We start from the raw sequence: 21,620 nt of genomic DNA on the forward strand, positions 1-21,620 counted from the left end.
TCTCTAGGCAATGCTGTGCAGGCAGCTGTGCGCTCAGGAAGAGGCTTGTGCAGATCCTCTTATCCAGTGGCTGTGGGAGAGTGGTTTCTGCGTTTGGCAGCTGACATAAATTATCAGTCACAGCTTCCTGTGAAACTAGTTTCCCAAAACCTGCACTACCCATGACCGAGATGCTGCCTGCTTCCCACGGCATACATAGCCTCTCCCAGTAAGATGATGATCACATTAACAGCACCAACATCTCTGCTCTGCTGTCCTCGATGTACATGTGGTAGCTGCCCCTTGGAGAGAGGCTTAGGTTAGATTCATGAGATATCTAGTTCCGTCTTGGCTCTGGGTGGGCTGGGGCAGAGCTGCAGGCTGGGACTGCTCTGTCCGCTGTAGGTTCTTGGTGCCGCAGGAGGGTTCTCTTCCTTGTGGAGATCCAGTCAGGCTTGTGTCTGCCCAGCCTCGACAGAGGAGCAGAAAGCTGCAGACTGTAGCACTGTAATCCCAGTGCTTCAGCTGCTCCCCATGCCTGCCAAATTCCTTTGGCTGTTAAATAAGAGTAAGAATTTCGAGGGGAGCTTGTAGAGTACAGCTTCTGTATTTTCTTTCAGCTTCGTGAATAGCAGCAGTGACTTGTCTGGATGGACGTGGGGAAAACTGATTTGTCAGCTTTGGAGGTCCAGTGTTTTTAAAACAAAAGCTGAGTCTTATGCGGCTGTCAGTCTTGCATTGACTTCAGAATGACTGGTGCTTTGCATGGATCTGCTTGCCTGCACATAGCAGTGTGGTTTCCAATGGGGCACGACAGTTCTTGTGCTTTGAATGGAACGCAGAAGATACTGTGTGCTGGCCACAGAGCAAAAACATGTCCAGCAGAACCTCGGCTGCGATGAGAAGTGTAAAGCCCTTTCAGATGGGGGGGAAAACTGAGGCACAGATTAGCTAACTGGAAAAAGGCTATATGCAGATCTCTGATGTAGTGTTGTGTCATGATGATCTGGCATGCAGCTATGTGTCAGTACGCCCCTGGTCTGAGGGGTGGGGGCGGGAGAAAGGAAGATGTTTGACAGAGTTAGGCAATTTTTGTGAAAATAACGCATTGGAAACTCTGAGTACTTAGAGAGGAAAGGCTAATGCCAGCCTTTGTTTAACCATCATCTCTGCTACTGAAAACAACTTGGTAGTGGTGAGACCTCCATAAGCACACTGGTATTATTTGGGGGCAGAGATGTGAGGAAGAGCCAAAAGAATATTAAGGGCTTAAGGAGAAAAATAAGGGTTGTTGAATCAGATCCATATGGTGGTAAACACTTGCTCTGTTATTTTAAGTGTGTGTTTTCTCTTCTCTACAGCTGGGAATGAGTGGATGCTCTGCTGACATTGCTAGGCAGGAAGATACTTTATGAATTGGTGGAGAAGTGCATCCTACTGACTTCTTGTCTGTGTTAGTTACAGGACTCTTATAAGGCCCACGTACAAGATGTCCTACCGAACTGTGACCACGCTGGAGTGGAGGTGCTGTCCCGGGTTCACAGGGAGCAACTGCGAGGAGGGTGAGTGATCCAGCAAAGCATCTTCCCTTGCAAAGAGGAAAGGGACGTGCGTGAATGAACAGGTTTGGTTGGGTTGAATTGGGTTTGTTAATCTGCTCTAGGCCTCTCTAACACAGGAGCGGCTTGCCTATTCTGTTCACTTCCAGTTGTAATCCAGAGGGTGATCCTGGAAAACAGACTGTGCTCAGTGCTTGCAAAGAATACTGAATGGGGGAAAAGAAATGAAGAAATGGGTATTTGGGTACGCCCTTCTCATAGATACATTCACATTTAGTGACCCCACTGTATGGATCTTCAGAAAATGTGCTTTATCCGTGTCAGTGAGTATCTTCTCCACATTCCAGTATCATCACCATCAATTGCTGTAGCTGAGAAAAGCTGGCGGTGCCTGAGTAGCAGCCTGCAAGATTTATGCACATAAGGCCCAGGCGCAAATCTCTCTGGGATAATGTTACTTGAATTCAACTAAGCACCTCCTATTCCCTTTTCTACCCTCCCAGAGACTTTTTGGTGCAACATTCAGGTTACTTATGACAATACACTTGTGAGTTTGACATCTGTTCTGATGGAAGAAAGCTGTGCGCTGGAAGAAAGGAAAATCTTTTCCTTTTCTCATCATGATGGGCAGAAAGGGCATGTTTTGCATTTTTTTTTCCTGCTGTTCTGTTTTACCTGTTGCTTCTGAGGCTTAGCAATAACTCTTGTTTCTCCATTGAGTTCCATGTGGCATTAGGCATCAGCTGAATCTCTGATGCCTTATGAATGGGCTAGGAATACCTTGAGGTTTTCTGTTTGCATCATGTTGGTGCATCCTGCTTGTGCAGGATGCTGAAGGGTCACTGGGAGTGCCTAGCGTCTCTGACTGCAGTCTGTAACTACACCTTGTTTTCATTGTGCCGCAATATCTAGGTGCTAATCATGCAACTTAAGCAAGTCTCCAACTAGGAAGCTGTCTAACTGGTCACAAAGGTGGCTGCAGACAGCAGCTCCCTTCAGGTTGCTGAGGAAATAATAGTTTCCCAGCAGCTCAAGAGGAATCTAAAACATGGGAACACTACTGTAAATCTAAGTGTGCGGGAGGGAGCGCTGCATTTTAATGCTCTGCTGAAAGAAGAGGGCTTGGAAAACCAGTTGCTGCGTGCAGCTTGGCTTTCTACCTGTCACAGCAGTGGGGAGAGATGATCAGGGCTGGGGCAGAACTCATTTCCTTGGTGGCTGTGGCTCAGCCTGGCACAGGACCTGACTGGGGACGATGCAGCTGTGTGTGCAGCCCAGTCATGCCTGTAGGTTTGGACAGGTGTGAGCGATTACAGCTCAGTTATGGTGCTGGTGTAAAGGAGAGAATCCAGCTCCCTCCTGCAGTGCCAGATCTCTCTCAGCAGAGTTCAGTGGAAATAAAAAGCCAACGTAATCTTGCTTCAGAAAGTCAGCAGCGATCTCGCAGGAGCAGGTCTGTGGAATGAGGTGACAACTTTACACGATCGGCTTTCAAGGTGGAACTGTGTGTTTGGGCTTGGATATGGGCTGCGGAGTGCGAGCAGAAAGCCAGTAGCAAGCTCTCGCTTCCATGTAGGAGATTTTCTTAAACCTTTTTTTCCCCTCTCTCTAAAACATCTGGAGCTGCTGACAGTCCCATGTTCTTGAAAGAAAGAAAAAAGACCCCTTTTTTAGCGGGACACGGTTCTGCCACTTTACTCTTTAGCAGTAGGATTGAGTAGCATTTGAGTGGCGTGCACAGGACCTTAAGCTGTCTGGAGGCATCAGGTTTAAGATCACATTATTTACTACTTAAGTTAATCCTTAACATTAGTTATCGCCTGGAGTTGTAAGAAAAAGAGGTTGAAAGGGTTTCTCTAGGGTTTTTTGGCAGTTCTGGTTGGTACATTTGGCAGCCTGATACAAAGCCTTTTGTACTCTCTAGTTTTTTGGCCTTTCCTACTGTAAATGCTGTTTTTTCTGGAAGGGTAGGGTGCTTACATCCTGTAAACAACAGAGAAAACAGATCTAAATAAGCAACACAAAAATAGCGCCATTATGGAGCATGGTAGAACCTGAACATGCTTTCATCTTTTTCTAACAACAAATTTCACCTCTATTTAATTTCATTTGTGCAGCTGGAGCTTTTGAAGTTGTGAGGTGGGTATGGTTGAAGGCAGATCGGGCCTTTGTTATTACTGACTTGTGTTCTTGCTCTGTTGCAAATGCTCTAGTTCTGTGACAGTCAATGGTGTTCTCCGCTGGCAGCAGGATGGCAGCTACGATGGCGCTTCCACTTCGAGGTGCTCCTGTTCCTAGAGACACAAAGAAAACATTTCCTTTTTCCAATGATAACTGAAGTAGTGAGGTCGCATCTTCATAAGTAGAGCAGATGAAGCCAAGAGGTAATGATTGATTCGGCACAGAATAACTTGGGGAGTTGAATGTTGACTGCCGTGGCACCTCTTCTTCACAGAGAGACAGTACAGTGTGGCTATCTTAGCCTCGAAGTATGGCAGGCTCCTGATGTACTGCTTGCTGTAACACACCCTCACTGAGAACCCCTCTTCCATGGTAACGAACTGCATGCCAATAGTGCAAGCTGTTAAATGCAATTTGAGCACTACAAAATGTCTCGACCCTTAGCTAATAAGTTTAGCTTGAGAAAGTAACCACTTAACTGTCACCAGCTGGCAGGCACCTATGTTAATGCTGAAGGCTGCACGTTGTTTAGATTTAAGTTATCTTGGGAATTCAGTCCTTGCATCGTAGCTGATTTAAAAAAAAAAAAAAAAAAGAGGAAAAGAGCATCATCTGGAGGAAGCCCAACTCTGAGAGTGGATGGAGGCTTTGCTGCTCAGCGGGGATGGCTGCTTCTAGTCTGCATCCTTTTTAAAGTCAGCACTGCTCGGGCTGTCCTCCTGGCCCTTTGCTGCCGTCCTCTTGCCCAAAGGCATGTCAACATTTGGAAGGTCTCTAATTCCTTTATTGTTTTTTTAGAGCTGTGACCACCTAGTTGAACAGATAGCCCTGGGAAAAATGGCTATTTTAAACTTCTTGAAAAGGTTTCTTGCGACTTTTTCAGACAGATAAAGAGACTTGATGCAAACAAGTCCGGTGAATTTAACCGTCAGTAGATGCTAATTTTTATTTTTCACTTTTAATTTTTTTGTTTAAACTGGAGCCCAAGCCTAGCACAGGAAATGAATCCACTGAGCCACCCAGCCTGCTGACTGCTGATATAAAGAACACATGGAGGAGGGCAGCGCAGAGGTGAAGTGGTTTAGCTATTGCAATCATACATCAAGCTGATTGATTTGAATCCAAGATGATGCTGACACTTCAACTCAGCCTTTTTTCTATATGGCTGAAAGTTCAAAGGCAAGTGCAATCTCTTGGGAGAAGAAAAGTGTCCCTGGGGGCTTGGCGCTGCCTTAGAGCTTTCCAGCTAGACAAGATCTTATTTTACTTTACAAGTACCACAGGTTTCCTTCCTGTTTGTTTGTATTGCTTGAATTTGGGACAGGAGTTCCCTTCAGGACCTGAGCATGTGAGTTTTCTTTGTTCAAGTTGGTTCCTTCCTATTTCTCCCTTCGATTGTCACCACCATTGGAAGCAAGGGAGTGAACTCTGTTAATTACAGTGGGTAGCAGAGCTCTTTGCTGCCACTGTGTGTTTTTCAACTTGTTGTTAGAAACTGCCCAACTGTAGGAGAAGGCAGTGAGAATTAAGAGAGGCATTGGCATTGTACTGTCTGCTCCTATTAACTTCTGCTATGCAAACTGAGGCACCTTCCTTTTAAGCCTGGATCTTGCACAGGTCTGGTTTTCTATGAGAGGATGGCTCTGTAATTCCTGTACTGAAATGCAACTGAAAAATAGAGTCTCAAAATGAGAGGAAAATCCAGTGATGGAATCACTGACGCTTGAAAGTGGCTGGGTGATGGTAGTTCACAGAATCATTCAGGTTGGAAAAAGACCTCCTAAGATCCCCAAGTCCAACCCCTCCCCACCCACCGTGCCCACTGACCACGTCCCTCAGTGCCACATCCCCACGACTCCAGGACACCTCCAGGGATGGGGACCTTCCCCCCCTCCCTGTGCATCCTGTACCAGTGCAGCACCGCTCTGAGAAGAAATTTTTCCTGATATCCATCTTGTATTTGTGTACCTCTGGAACACAAGAGCTGCATAGCATCTCCATTTTCCCCCATAGTATATAATTCCTGCCCCCCACGAGGTATCTCCTGGTACTTGTGTTTCTGGTGCCTCTTCAGTGTAATGCAGGAAGCCCACCAGCAGTTTCCCACGTACTCTGCACTGTATCACTGGGTTGCTCTCCACTGGTGCATGCTGACCACGCAGCAGCCTCTGCCTTCAGGCACGACGTGTATCACCCCTGATCAAACCTTCTGCAGAGTTCCTGGAGCGTGTGCTCACTGCTGGAAGAATCCACAGCCTGATGAGAGAGCTTTCTGGCGTTGCTGCTGTGTGACTACTTGCACAGTTTCTAAGTGTTCGTCTTCTCTTTCGATACGCAGTCAAAAAATAAAATGTAAAAAATCCCTGACAGATTTCCAAAGACTTTAACCCTGCATTCCAGCATCTGAGTCGTTTATGTTTTTTTGGATACGTTTAATCTGAACAGGGAGAATTTTATTCAGCACCCAATGTCAAAATATTTGGAATGCTAAATATCTACAGATGTTTTCTTAACATAATTAGAAAAAACTGTGTGCCGTAGTGTTACATTGCTGTTCCAATTATTTTAGCTCCCATCAAATTACTGTAGTGTGCGGAAAATCTTTTCTATTTTGATAAGCTATTTCCTTGCTTTCCCAAACATAACGGATGCTTTCTGTTTCTCTTAGTGCTGTGCGTTTCTTAACTCACAAATGACAGACCTGCCTATTTATAATTCACGGCTTTTCTATTAATTTGCTTTATTTCTAATTAGGACTGAACATGACCTTACCGTGGCAAGGTCTGGTACAGTACCAGGCTCCTCTTTCTGGGTGCCAATGCTGTCAGTTCTTATTCATCAGTGTTTTTATCATCTTAGGACTTTGTGATGGAACAGAACAGCAGTACAGAAGCACGGACACATTGGGTACTGCATCTCTCTTCTTTTCTTTGGTATGCCTCACATCTCTTAATGATACACCTCAGATTCTTAAAAAATATTCTCTATTAGGTTTGTACAAGCAACGATGAACCCTGATGAATCTTGAGGCTTGGGTTCTGAAGAGTCCGTGCCATGTCTTGGCAGTGTAATCTTCATTGTACCTTCCTTCTCTAAGCCTGTCTGAGGTACTTTTACCTCTGTACTTTTCTTTCAAGTAGATGTTCCTTTTTTCTTTTTTTTTAAATATTTCATTTTGGTTAGCCGTGGATTTCAGGATGATCTGCCTGGAGACTGCCCACAGGGGTTGTCCTAATGTAAGAGTTGTTGTGCAAAAAGTACTCCTGCCCTTTTGGAGAAATCATGTTTAAAAATCTATGGTAGCTAAAGAGGGGTCCAGAGCTTGAGGAGATGTCCCACGTGGCGAGCTTGCTGCTTCTGCGGGTGGCTGGGCTCTGTGCAAGGACTGGATCCTTTGGTTTCCAGTATCCAAATCTGGAGATGAGTTCTGATGGCAAGAAGCAGCTATCTGTCTTCTGAACTTCAGGGGGATGAGCTGACATTGGCTCAGCAAATAGAGGAGGGATTAGCTTGAGGAAGTATTTTTTTTTTTTTTGTGTAAATGGTCTGTTGCTTTTAGTAGGTCAGGTGAAAGAAGACAAAAGGCTGTGAGACTTTGGTAAGCTGTCACTTCTGCCCAGGACTATAAGGGCTTTGAATAAGTGTAGAGCATGCTGTAAGGTTTATTCTGTTGTTTCCAGCACTGTCCTCCTTTTGAAGAGGGGAAGTAAGAACATGACACGTTACGCTGTCAATCTTGCAAATGTTGTTAGTACAAAAATAATAAAAACATCCCCCAAAATTTCCACCCTGCTGCTCTTTTTAACAGAAGTTCCTGTCAGAGGTGGTGGAGGAAGGGTGGGGTTGTGTTCATAACAGCGTTTATTTGAAGTGCACGCTGCCCTCCTGCATGTGAGAACAAGGGATGGTGAGGGGAGTGTTCCTGGTTTATTTTTTTTATCCCTATACGTGTTCTGAGTCCTGCTGCCATCTCTTATTTCTATCTTGTCAAATACTGGAGGAGAAACGGGAACATGCTTTGCAGCAGAAGAGTTTTAGGATTCTTGTGCAGAGCTGCTTTAATAATGAGTTGTCACTTTGTGTGAGTGATGGAGGAATGTCTTGTACTGCTGAAGTCGAAGACATGGGAGTAAAGGAAATTCCTTGAGACGGGAGGAGGCTTCATTGCTAGATTTCTATGGATGGCAGATGGACAGGACATATTAGATCATCCATTCTGTCCTTTCAAGCCCAGTGTACTCTTCTCATGAAGAGTTGTCTCATAATCTGAAACTAAGCCATTGACAGTGCAAGCTCTTTTCCTGGGTAAGAGGTAAGAAGGGTACAGTTGTTGCAAGACAAAGCAGAAAGCCTTAGGAAGATAAAATACAGGGAGTGATGCAGTTGGTAGCAGCCTGAGCTGGAGAGCCAAGCTTTGGGGTGAGGCAGATGGAGATCTTGCTGTTTCTACCTTAGGAATTCTTATGTTTTTAATGCAGGCTTTTCATTGAGTTCGTGGAATAAGTACAACATCATTTTTGTTTTTATCTGGGTTAATTAATTCCAGTTGTGAATTGTTCAACAACATCAAGACACTGTGAGCAAGCATGGTACCTGAGCAGCTAGAGCCTCATCTGCATGCAGACTGTCTTCAGGAAGAAGAGATTTAATGGGGACCAAAGCGTTACAGCTATTTTGGGATGCTTTGCCATGTGAGCAATCCCATGTTTTCATAATGCAAGTTAAATATTCAAACCCAGTTCTTGAAGCAGCTGTTTTTTGCACTGTTTCATGCCTCTAATTGTTCAGCTCTTTGAATGGGAAGGGATGGTGAAGGTTTTAGTTTAGGACATATTTTACTTTGGGATATTTTAATCGAGCTTTTCTAAATAGAGATGCAGCAGCAAGTTTATGTGAAAGCGCACATCAGAGATCTGGTGCTCTCTCCAAGAGGTTGAACTCCATGGGCTTGGCCTGAGTTTCTGCCTTCCCACTGCAGTAATGGGCATTTGTTAAGCGGGTGTTCTGCATTGCCAGTGCATAGCAGTGGGCAAAGTGTTACAAAAACATCTCTAAAACATTGCTGGGAGAGATATATTACTCTATTATTTAAGTCAAGATTCAGGAAGAGAAAAAAGCTTCTGTTCTGCCAGTCCTACAAGCTATAAAATTGTCATATGTCAGCCACAGGAGAATTTGTATTGGCTCCTCCACTCCAAAACTGCAATGAAAGATGGGCTTTGTTGGAAAAGTTAATAAACAGGGAGATCTGGCTGAACAGGGTGGAAGATGTGACGTAAGGGTTGCCCTTCATTCCCTGACTTGTAGCACTTTGACCAAGTTCATAAGCAGTGGAGATCTGCTTGTAGAAGTGGAAGTTGCAGCTGGAAATGGAACTGTGTGTCCCTGAGCAAGAAAAGAGGTGGAACAATTCTGAAGAATAATTTCTAGTAGAATTGAACTGAAGTTCACTACTGAAAAGTTGAAGCATGTTCCTTTTGCATGTATGTCATTCTATTGTCATGTGCTCTCTCTGTGAGCTAGTTAGCAGGATAAAGGCAGCAAAGCCAGTACAACTGCATTTGGGAAGCTACGGGAATGTGTGTTAGATGGAGGAACTTCAAAGTACAGTCAGTTCACTAAGAACAAGGCCTGCCCTGTAACTAGTAAGGGTTCAGACAGGGTCAGTCTGAACGGAGTTGCCAAACAGAGTTGTACCAGGGGCTGTTCTCAGTCTGGGGTGGCTTGATATTTCATTTAAAAGTTGGTGTGAGGAAAGGAGAGAGCCCTCTAATCAGATCTGAGTGTGCTACAGGTTGAGCAGTACTGGGAATATGCAGTCACATCTTGGTGGATTTGGGCAGAAATCCATAATCTGAGACTCAGTCAAGGACAGTCGAAGGCAGGAATAATCAAATCCACAAATTCTGAATAGAGGGAGACTTGAGATAGGAGGATCCCAGGGGAGAGAATGTGGCTTGTAGAAGAAAGCAAAATTAAGCTCTCCTCTGGACTTGAGAGAGGAAATGCTGTCCTGAAACTGGGTGCTACAAATACTCTGACCATGCAGAAGGATCACAGCTAATGCTTCCATGAAACTGCCTGACACACAACATCCGAAATCTTAGGTATGAACACTCAATTCATTTGAAAGTTGTTTCTAATTGGTGCTGCACTGTAAGTGCTGCAAGAGGCATGTTGCATTTGTGAAAGTATGCCCAGATCAGGTTTGAAGATGCCGTACTGCTAAGTAGTTGATTAATTACCAGATAGAGTAGTTAATGGGTAGGTGTTGTATGCACTACAAATAACATCAGCTCAAATGATGTTTCCTAGAAGTAGCCATTAAGAGCTAACTTCTGTTTTTTGCAAAACTGGATGAGAAGTAGGTGTAGACTTATTCTAATGACTGTACGTGATTACAAATGCAAAGAAGTATTTAATGAGTTCCTAAGCAAGGGGCATTGTGAGACATCCTGATAGTTACTGCAGTATAAAGAGCGCTTATTGGATGAGTCTATAGTGACTTTACAGTTCCTACATCAATGAAAGCTCCCACGGAACTGAAGGTTGGGAAAAACTTGCTGGTGAACTTTCTGAAGACATCAGCTCTGCTTCTACATACCACAGAACTAGTTCTCAAACAGCATTTAAGGACTTAATCAAAATGCTTGAGAGTGTAAAACATCACCATTTTTATCCAGGTTATACTCGATTCCTCAACTACCAAAGCAGGAAAGGCATTAGGGAATGGCACCATGAAAATCCCATGTGATGAAGTTCATTAAAGATTGTGGTGTAGTTTTTTTTCTGAACTCCGAATATGCTTCTTGCCTGGGCTCCTGATTTGTCTCCTCATTGGATAATGCATCCAAATCCACAAGAAACATGCAAGTTTGCATTTCATTTTGAACCCAGCAGGCATACGGCAATGAGGTTACAAGACCTTTCCAAGTGAGCCTGGGGGGACTTGTTGGCTAGAGTTTGGATTTTTGGCAAGCAGCTTACTCCAGCTCTTTTCTGTAATAAACTCAGGGTTCAGTCCCCGGCCTCTTATAGATACTGAGCAGTGTTGCGTGTCTCTGGGTAATCAGTCACTGGAAAGGCACAGATGTTTCAAGATGCACAGCCATGGGTGCAGCATGTAAGAAAGGCAAGATCAGGGTCATACTACAGATGCAACCACATCCTACATGTGTTCTTTGACAGGAAAAATGCTTAAATAATGCTAGCAGTTCTCTAAGTTGCTAGTGCCATCAAATGAGCATGTTAAAACTAATAATGCTTGGGAGTTTTGTACATTGTTTGTTAAGTCTTCCAAGGATGTGGATGGCTGATGCCTCTACTGCAGGGAGAACAGTGGTGAGCAGGATTGCCCAAGGCAGTGACTTGTGTTCATTTGGAGAGCAATTCTAAGAAACTGAGCAGGGTTATAAGAAAAACGGGGCTAGAAGAGGTCCTGGCCTAGACTTGATTATGGAGAAACTAAGAAATGGATGAACAAATTCCTGTAATTCTTTTGTTTTTCTGCAAGTACTTTATGGTGGATACATTCCTTGTTACACAAGCATAAAAGAAAACACGCACAGTAAGTAAGGATTCAAAATTTAGTGTTTTATTTGTAAATTAAAACTTCTGTAGCAGTAATGCCAGGATGTCTTTATGTACCCACTGCAGCAAGTGCAGGGCCCTATGTCGATTGCTAAGTGGCCCTTTGTTTTAAAAACCTTGGTGAACATTGATGCAGACCAGCCCATTTGTGCTGCTGGGCTGTAAGTTGGCTGCTTCCAATGACGATGCCAGAAGTGTCTTCCTAGCTAAAGTGCTAGAGGTTTCTGTCGAAGGAGTCAGGTTGTTTTCTCATGGAAAACAGTGTTTCTACAGCACTGCTGTGATACCAGTGAGATGCTGACAAATTGTGAACTATCTTGCTTAATTAGTTTGGCTAATTTGAGTGATGGGTGCAAACTGTTGCTGTGGTTGGCTGCTGTTGTTTTTTAGCTTAAATAGCAGAGACCAATGCTCAGGTAACAGCAGTTCTGGTTTTCTCTTTTCTGGTGGTGAGTCGTTAAATCCATCTGGCTCATAGTACTTGTGGAGCGATGGCTCCAAATGCTGCAGCGAGTTGTATTGCTGCAGGGCTTTGCACTGTAAAACATTATAGTCCATTAAATAAGGGGAACAAGGCATTCCTAAACTTGGCTTATTTGATATTTTCAAACTTACCCTCAAGTGATTAAACAAACAGTGGCTTTTCCAGCAACCTCCAGTCCAATTATCTGCTAACCCCATCTCCCATTATGATCTGCCACAGATGCCTTGAACATGGTCCTTCTGCTGTGTGCTTGCAAGCCCTTATGGAAACGTATGAGCAGTTATTTCTGTAGCATCTTGCCTGGGTGGGATGGAGAGGATGGATATTGCTTCATGTCTAACAAAGCTTGAAGACTCCTGCATTTGTGTTAATATTAGCCCTCAAACGGCAAGAGAACAGCTTTTTATTAGCTACACAGAAAGAGAAGCTGTTCTCCTTTACCATGTGAGAAGTTCAAGTTCACTTATAGTACAATATGTTTATGTACAAGGATATCATTCTTGCCCTGTGCTAGTCCTAGGTAAGCAGAGTGACTACTAGCAGTAGTAATTAGGGTAATAACCATAAGACTCTAAGCTCTTAACAGAACTGTGTAAGTAACAAGATCCTTCATACACAGTGGGGAACCTGAATGAAAATTTGAATGTCACTATTAATGTATAGTGACAGATTTTTTTTCTAAAATTAGTGCCCCTTGACTCAACTCTGGTCCTTCAGACCTGGACAAATGTGAACAGTGTTAATTGTAGAATATAAACTTGAGCTGTGGAATGTGGTTTTTTTTTGCTACAAGTTCAGCTGTTAAGCTTTGATCTATGTTGATTTAAGCACAAGAGAATAAGTAAGTTTCACTCTTCAACTCCTTAAAAACTGTCAGAAGGAAAAGACCACTCATGAAGTATATAAACAGTGGAGCATTTATCAGTCCTTTGTTCATCTTGCAGTTATGGCGATCCTGTAGTGAGGGAGTATCCCTCTTTCAATCTGCATGGTTTTAAACCTCATTTATTAAATCTCAAATCAACAGGAACTTGAATCTTTACCTCACTTTCTGTGGCAGCTTGTAGAACTGTCAGTGTGAGTACACTCTGACGGTAAACCCTAAATCAACCTTTTAGTCACTGCAGGCTGAAATGATTTGAAAACCTGTGTAACCTGTTGACCAAACGTGGGCTGATATTCAACATCTTTAACGAAAGCTGAAGCCAAAACAGCCCTGCTGACTTCAGATTTTCGTTATAAGCCAGCTGTAGGCCCTAATGTACACTCAGGATGGGACAGGAAGAATTTAATGGGCCAGCTGCACCATTTGGGCAAGAATGTGCTTGCTCCCTTGGGATCCTGTGAGCAATGGCATTCTTGCTGCTGCGCTCTCCTTATCTGGCACTGAAAAGCAACGGCTGCTTTCTCCTGCTTTTCAGTCCTGTTGGTGAGCACCAGCAAGCTTGGGGCAGCCTCTGCCAGCACCTGCCATCGTTTTCCATTACCCCCCATCTCTTGTTGTGGCCCTGAGTGGGGTGTCACTGTGGGCAGCTCCATGGGAATCTTTAGTGTAGCTCTGCATATAACCCTGCATTGCAGTGGTGCACCAAGTCTGTAGGTCCGGGTATGAGTCCATGGTGTGCACGTGACTTAAAGAGGAGCCTGGACCATTATTGTGGAACTGGGAGCTATACATCAAATGCTTTGCTCAGGCATAGATCCTTGTGTGACCTGGCATTGCATCAATATAAATTGGTCCAGGTGGGGACCGGTACTTTCATGAACCAGCTGAGCAGAAGTTTAGTGTGTTAGTCTGGATGCTGTGATCAGCCTCTTACTTAGTCCTATTAGTGTAGCACCATGGAATCTCTTCTGTTTGCTATTAGCTACAGTGGTTCCCTGCTCCTGAGTGGCTCTTGGAAGAGCTAAGAAGTAATCAACAAGTTGTTTTTTTTCCATTAATGCAGGTACAAGAGGAGAGTTGAACTACTTATGTTTTACATACATAGGAAGAGTAGCACAAAAACTCTGTAGGGCATGTATGGAACGGGGAGGTCACTTTATTTCAAAACACCTACATGCATTGATTCTACCCATTCACATTCTCATAGCTGTAAGCATTTCTGTGGACTGGAATGGATCACTTGTGTGACATGGAATAAAAAGGACAGTAGCTGTCAAGTCCTTTGTATGTTGGGTCTTTCTGAACTGATGTTGACTACTAGATTTTGGATAGGTCTTCAATGCTTTCTAGATGTCTGTAGTTGTGACGCATTCTTTTGGCTTAAATTTGCTTGCTTCTTAGCCTGTTGTCTTTGAACTTATTTTGTTATTTGCAGGGCTATGCTTTATGTTTCCATTGAGATAACAAGGAAAAACAATGGTAAAAATGAAAGACACGTGAAGGTTGCAGTACACATCAACGTTAACATTTGTGTCAAAGGGGGAAAAAAAAAACCTTGCGCCATATCTGCATTTTTAAGATGCATGGACTGAGTTGCACATAATGCACCTGTAGATCTATTGTTTCCATTCTCTTCGGGACCTTTGGGTTGCCTTGGATGTGACAGCATTCCGAGTGCTCTGATTGTAGATCCTGCTCCTCCTTGGCTGGCTCTGTAGTAATGCCAGTAAGCGTGGGTGCACTAGAGGCCAGCAACAAAAAAGGCAACCAAAACAACGCTTAAGAGTTGAGGTTGTGCTCTTTTCTCTGCATTCTGATGTCTAAATTCCACTTTATTGTTGCAATATAGGATGCTTGAGGCCGTGCTCCCCAGGGCAGTGATTGCAACTCCTCATGTGATTAAAGTCACCTGGCCAGCAGCCCTTATCACCCTGGGGTTCATTCCGCTCTTAAGAGTGGCTGGTGCATGTTAACTGTGCTGTGGTTCCAGCTCTCGTAGCCTCAGGATTTATATCTCAATAGCGAGAATACTCTGGTATTTGTTGTTATCCCACCTGAGACCCACAGGCTTATTTTACGGCTTTCTGGATAACTGGTTTATCATATGGGCATACAGCAGGGTCTAGCGTGTCTGTAGCCATCGATCTCCCTAGGCATACAGTAGATATTTATATTGCCCTTGCTTATCTGGCTGTCCTTCACTGTTTTAATATGAACCATACCAAATAAAGCTGCCCGAGAATTGAAGATTATCTATGGTATTCGTCACTTTTAGGAAAGGGAGTTGGTTTCACGTTGGCTTTTAGCATTTGCTAGGCCTTGTCTCCTTGACAGAAAACAACAGACTAAAACGATTACCAAGAACAGCTGCTTAGAAGGGGCTTTGGATATTTTTTCCTCTTTTGCTGACCTGAACCACGGCAATTATAAGTTCTGGTTATTGTAAACTTACCACAGAACACAAGGCATACCTTAAAATGATGTCATGTCTAGACACACAATTCAGGTATAAATTATGGAGAGAAAGTAGCTTGTTCAGTGGTTAAACAGTAAAAATTTAACAAGATATTTCTGTGTCTCTAGCCTTCACTCTTGCATACGTATTTCTTTACCTCTTACCAGGAGAATTCTGAGACTGCCTCTTAATTTTTTTTTTTCTGTGTTGGGAGATGGAATTTCCTCCCTGTTCTCCATTTCATTTCCTATTTCTGCTGCTCTGGGTCTCCAGAGAAGCAGTGCAGCCATCTACTTAAAGCAGAGAAGTAGAGAGGAAGACTTGGGCCCAGTCATGACTCAGCTAAGATCACACAAGGGTGATATATGGTAACATTTTCAAAACCAAGCTTGCTATTTTGGATAAATTTGCCTTATGGGGTGGTGGGGGAAAGAGAAGAACTCAGCTGTGGTGCCCAGATGCTTGATTTTCAGAAATATTCTCTATTTATGGCTTCAACAGTGTCCCTGGTGTCACTGGTGGGGTTGTCTGGGCCTTATATTTCAGGGTGAGTTGGACAGCAAGCTTGACTATTCATTCAGTTTTGCTAGTAGAGTTTCTGTCTAGAATGCTGCTGCTCTGCACGTGAATGGTGGAGCGTAGCTAAGATGTTCTGTGCATTTCGTAGCTGGAGACTATGGCCCTGCAAGCGCAGAGGATGGCTTTTACAGGTGCTGCAAGGAGCAGCACACGTGAAAGTCATGCATCCCATCCACATCAGCTATTTGGGCATAGTTCCATTGACTTCACAGGGAGTCCTCCTATGTTACAGGGCCTAGCTAGTCTGCTGGCTTAGATTTTAATACACATTTCCCCACACTTGGCCTGGACTTAATTTCATGATGAGATTGGAACTGTTGGCTTATCACCTGTTGTAATCTATATCCTTTGGGTACCTGATATGAAACGCAGGCTTCGGAGGTGGAAGAGGCCTGTTGTGTTAACAAGCCAGTGTAGGATTATTCTCTGTAGCATATTCTGTTGTGCTTTTCCTGGCCTGATTACACAGTCCTCAAGTGATGGAATTTGGCATGCTGCTGTCTAGAATTTCTTTTCTCTAGCCATGTAGATGGCTATTGTAGATTTTCTCCCAGGTCCAAGTCTGATGCCTGTTCTTGCTTGCGGAGCACCTCTGCTCTCCCAGAGCAGCAGATGGCTGCTCTGCCATCTGTGTGTTTCCCTGAGGGTGAGGTTTCTGCCTTGGGCTGGTGACTGTGTCTGAATCTGCACGTTATCATACCTGGGCCTCTCGTGATCTTTCTGCACCCGTAATCACGTTAGTTCATTTCCTGGAAGCTGTCTACACTGCAAGTCTCCAGAGACAATTTTTAATGCTTGGGAAGCAGAGATGGCAATTGATGGTATAGAACTTGTTGCCATAGAGACAGCTTTTGATGTATTCTGAGGAACTATTTTACCATGTTTGCAGTGCGTCCAGCAGTGTTCTGGTTTACAAAGGGGCATACATGTTGGCATCTCATTACTTTGAGACTTCCTTGGTATCTACAAACTCATGTGGGCAAGCCAAAGCCTAAATTCACTTCCACTTGCCTGCCTTTTGGATAGCACAGAGATAACCCAACTTTCCTGCATTCTCTGTAATATACCAGATCTCACAAAACGATGACCATCCTGTCCTGATCTTTATGATTACGAAGACCCAATTTTCTTGGGGCCTTTTTGCTGCTCTGCTTCTTAGGATCATAGTAAGACTTGTTTTTATTTGGATGCATTTATAGCAATTGTTTTTTCTGGCCTCTATCTCTTCCAGCAAGGAATCACCATGCAATAACTGCTTTTCTGCATTTGTACGCTGCTGTGTTATTTGCAAGCATTATATGGAGGGTGAACATAGCATGCAGCTTGCAAAGCACCCCATGTCCTTAGGGTGGTTAATGCCCTGTGCGGAGTGCAGATAGGTGACATGCCTTGTGATACTTACGAATGAACTGTACCACAAATGGTTATAACATCTTCAGAGATCAATAAACACAATGATTGTGTGCAGTGAGGCCATGAAGTAGACACTTCCACTGAAATACTTTGTTGTATTAAGAGTGCTGAAGGAATTAAAACTTCCAGACTCAACACCCTTCCAATCCATTACACAGGCTGAGGTGGCCTTGGGGCCCTCTTTCAGTTTTAATGGAGTGGTTGTTTTTCTACACAGACTTTTTTCTTTTCTTCCCTTCCACCATTTTAATGGCTGTTTAACATAGGAGGAGAGTGTTAATACAGCTCTAAATACTCTCTCAGCCAAAGTTTGTCCTCGCTCCTGCATTTAGGATCTCCATTCGCTCAATTACAGTTTTCCCCTGTTCGTAACTTTTTTGAAGAGCCTTTTTCTTTGTGATACTCTTGACCAGTTCAAGTGCAAATAGATGAAAAACATCAGAGACCCAGCTCTATAGCAGCACCCTGGCTGGGTACTTAATTCTTGTGAAGTGATTGGTGCTCAGGGACTGGGGCTACATCCACGAACTACGTAGCGTGGAGCAGGATGTAATAAATTCCCCGTCCTAATCTGATGTTTTCCTACTCTCCCTTCCCTTTCATCCTGTATTTCCAAATCTCTTTCATATCTGTTTGCTCAGGTGGAGTCTGCTCCCTTTCTTGGGAATATGGGGACTTCCCTCCCTTGGGCTGGTCCGAGGGAAGAAAGGTGTAGACTCAGCTGACTCCAGTCACCTCCCTGGTTTGATGAGGACAGAGCTGGTGGAAGCATATGGAGAAATGGTGCTTCAGGACGGGGTATCCTTGCCACTCTGTTCTCTCCTATGGCTTTTGGAAGCATTCTGCAGTAGAGGAGCAGTTTCCTTGCATAAAGGATTCTGGACCTGATGTAAAAGCCAACTTCTGTGGCCTTCAAAACAAAAATAAACCTTTTGAGCCTTACTTAACATAGTATTGGGGTAGCGCAGCCTTTGGGCTGCTTGTGCCATTAGTAGGAATCCTGATTGGTGAGCCCAGTTTTCAATTCTCAGGTCAATCCATTGCCTCATGAGTGCAGTTACCACCAGAGGCTCATCCTCGTCCTGATTATGTGCCAACAAAGGATCATCCAGTGAGACCGCTGTATGTGCTTCTCACGTGGTATTATTGTCTTGCCACCTTTTCAGTGTCAATGTGAGCCTCCTTCAAACAAGTTTCATAATATAAAAGTTTGCAAATCCCATTGTCCTAGGGAAAATTAATTTGCTTTGAAGTAGTGCAAGTACTTGCCTCCAGAAAGCAAAACTTTGGATTTTTCTAGGATATTGAGTTGTGTGGAAGCTGGAGAGTTTTCCTCCTTTTATTCCATGTGGAGTAACTTACAGTACCTTAACAGCAATGATGTACATCCAGGGAAGGGAAAATGGGAGAAATGCAAGAAATGAAAATATGAACCAGAGCTACTTTGGGCAGGGACCATGGATATGGGATTCTCTTTGGCCTCATGATTGCTAGGATTTTTATGGGAAAAGGTGTGTTCTGCCCCATTCTACAACTTTCTATTTAGAGATGGCATTTAGTGAGTGGGTGTGCTTAGACAATCTCTAAAAGTAGGAAGTTCTGCTTCATTAGTAAGTTCTTAACCATGTATCTGTAAACATGATTGGTGGGAGTTGTGAATGGAGGCTTAGGTTTAATTCTGGTAGAAATAATCTCTCTTGGAAGGAAAAGAAAAATGTTTGGAAAGCTGTGCTTCTCACTCCAGCATTGCATTTGGGCCAGCGCAAGGTTGTGAAATAAACACGCATGGGTGATGGCAAAGCAGTAAATGGAGTGTAGTGTAAAATATACAGTGATGCCAACCTTGAGTAGATGGTTGGGTTGATTAACACAGAATAGTGATTTCTACTGATATAAGATGGTAAATATACATAGAAAATGTATACTTGATAGGTGGGTGCACTTGTTTTGTTGCATCTCAGAGATTTTTCATGTTCTGTGTTTGTACACTGGCAGTGCGCCTTGGCACTTGGAGTTACGTGGTTACCTGACTCAATAGGGCAATCCTACTGTTTTTCAAACAGTGTTCTTAGCTGTAACAATAAGCTGAGAATTCTGGGAAGACGGACCATAGCACGTTTCTTTTTCTTTTTGTAATCACCATTTGTGCTCTGAAGCGGAGCTTTCAGTGACTGGTGACAGATTTGCACTAAGTTTGGAAGCAAATGCAAATTATTTCAGAGAAAATCTTTTTTACAGAGCAAGCTTCTGCTGGCTGGGGAGGAGGGATCAGATATTCACCTAGGTTTTCTCATCTTGCCAGCTTTGCATTCCTTTCTCTGCTTCACTCTTATGCTTCTGTTTCTTTTTTCTTCCCCCAAGCACCCATTGTTCCTGTACTTTTACACTTGTTGAGGCACAGCCTGGGTCAGGAACAGGTAACTGTAGAGCTTTGGGGTCGGGGTGCTGATGTGAGCTCCTGATTCCCAGTGTCAGCTGTTCTTGTCCTTGCTGGCTCACAGGAGCTCCCACTGGTGTTATCATTCACAGCTGCTTCTGAGTACCAGTGAGATGGCTCTGTACATAGGGTCAGGTACCCTGAGCTGTGGATAGACTTCTGTTCTACACGTGCTATAGGAGAGCAGTGAAGCCTGGAGAAGCCTTCTTTGCTGCTGGTACTAAGCTGAGTTTCACCTGTGCTGCTACGATGGTTGGCCAAGCATCACTTCCATTGTTTTTTTGCTACTTCCCTTGAAGTTTCCAGAGTTGCAGGGGCTGCTCTCATGTGCCTGCCTCTTCAGGTTGAGGGAAGGTGAGCAAACTGGCTTAGCTGTTGCCCTGGGATTGCACTGTGACCTGGGGGCTCTGCCTCCAGCTCTTCTCCAGCTGTTCAGAGGGCAAATCCAGCAGTATCTTCTGTCCTCAGCCACCTGAGGAAGGCATCTTCTGTGCATGCTTTCTGCAGCTGCCTTCCCTGGAGGGCTTTATGTAAATGCAGGAGGCCTGCTGGCTTGTGAGGAGGGGAAAGTGATACTTTGGAAATGATGGGGCTCTAGGATTTAACCCTTTAGTTTCTAGAGATCAAAAACACTGACTGCCCTTCAGTGTCTCACGTAGTCCTCACTTCCCAAGCGTCCTGCAGCTGAGCTGCAAGGCAGCCCCTATCCATCCGTCCATCCTTCAGATCCCAGCTGTGCAAGTGGGAAATCAGTTTGGACCAACACAGCGAGAAAAGGAGGTGAGAGCAAAGACCCAAGCTCTGCAAAGGGAAGCTCTGGGAGCGGCTCATTGCCCTCCCCACCTTTCCTAAAGCTCAGCAGCACTCACAGAGTTGGAATGGGGGCTGCATTTATCAAATTCCTGTCTGCAACAGCAATGCAGTTGTTTTAGATTAGTGTACAAATAGACATTAGTGTAATACATCTGTTGTTAATCCACATCTTGGTAGAAAAGAGATGCCAACACATCATTTATTAGCCACGTCGAGCCTATAATGTCCTTTCTTTTGTCTTTAGAGCATGTAATAGGTTCCAGGATGCCTTTTATTTCATTGTATACCACATTTCCTCTTGTCTAACTTAGCAGGACATAATATGTTCCAGGATGTAATTTATGCCATTTTGGAACTGGACACCACACAACGTACCCTGAACTCTTCTGAAAGTTGCTAGTTGTCATGTTCTGCACACAGGTTAGCCTTTGCAGATTTGATGGGGAGAAAAAAAGCAGGAAGACTTGTAGGAAGAAAAGCAACTTATCTGTAGTCAAGGTGAGCTACAGGATCTTCAGAGACTCTGGATGCTGGTGTATAGCAGGCTGTGACTATGACAACCTTAGATTATTTGGGAAGTTAGGCAGTAATGTGGTAGCCCACCTTAAGAGCCTATCCGGGATCTTTGCATAAGAGGACATTAATAGTCTTAGGGAAGAGCACTGAAGAGTGTTGAGGAAGAGCTGTGGTAGGTGTATCTCTCCTTTTCTGTGGAAATAGAGGGTTGCTGCAGGAGTCTCTTTCTCTGATTGCACCAAAGCTCTGTGCCAGCCTGAAGCAAAAGAATGAAAACCTCTTTCCTGTTCAGTGGGTTTTGATTAGATATTAATGGGCTTTGAGCAGCAGATGACATTTGCAGGTGATGAGGGGAGCAGGGACACGAGGCCTGCTGAAAGCTGGGGAGGCTGGCGGTATTCTGATTGCAGTATGATTGTGTGGGGAGGAATTGGCAGTGGCTACTTGCCTGATAGCTTCAGCAGCAGTCTATTCCTTTTGCTTTTTGGTCAGTCATGTTTTAAAATCCCACCCAGAATGGTGGAAGCCCAGTCCTACAAACCCTCACCACTGCATTACCCAAATGTCAGCTTTCCTCCTGTGCCAAGAGTCCACTGTGCAGTGAAGTAGGACGCTACAGCGACAGTCCAGCTTCTGCAGAGAGAGAAGAACACCCTGAGCATGGCCTTTGAGCTTTAGGATAGACCAATTACTGCTCATAACTAGTGGAAAGGTTTTAGAGAGTATTT

The 21,620-nt window shown here is 44.1% G+C and overlaps 1 protein-coding gene across 22 annotated transcripts in view; it reads left to right on the plus strand.

Annotated features, from left to right (window-relative positions):
* COL26A1 (collagen type XXVI alpha 1 chain) overlaps positions 1–21,620 on the plus strand; it is a 194,714-nt gene that overhangs the window by 67,900 nt on the left and 105,194 nt on the right. For 17 of the 22 annotated variants that reach the window (XM_021415813.1, XM_021415817.1, XM_021415812.1 and 14 more), the window contains one exon: positions 1,438–1,541. In XM_021415813.1, the coding sequence (XP_021271488.1) occupies positions 1,438–1,541 (104 nt within the window). The remainder of the gene's footprint in view (positions 1–1,437; positions 1,542–21,620) is intronic. The other 5 variants (XM_021415815.1, XM_021415821.1, XM_021415802.1 and 2 more) reach the window with 1 other exon arrangement.

This window comes from Numida meleagris, chromosome 18 (assembly GCF_002078875.1).
Source record: "Numida meleagris isolate 19003 breed g44 Domestic line chromosome 18, NumMel1.0, whole genome shotgun sequence".
NCBI lineage: Eukaryota > Metazoa > Chordata > Aves > Galliformes > Numididae > Numida > Numida meleagris.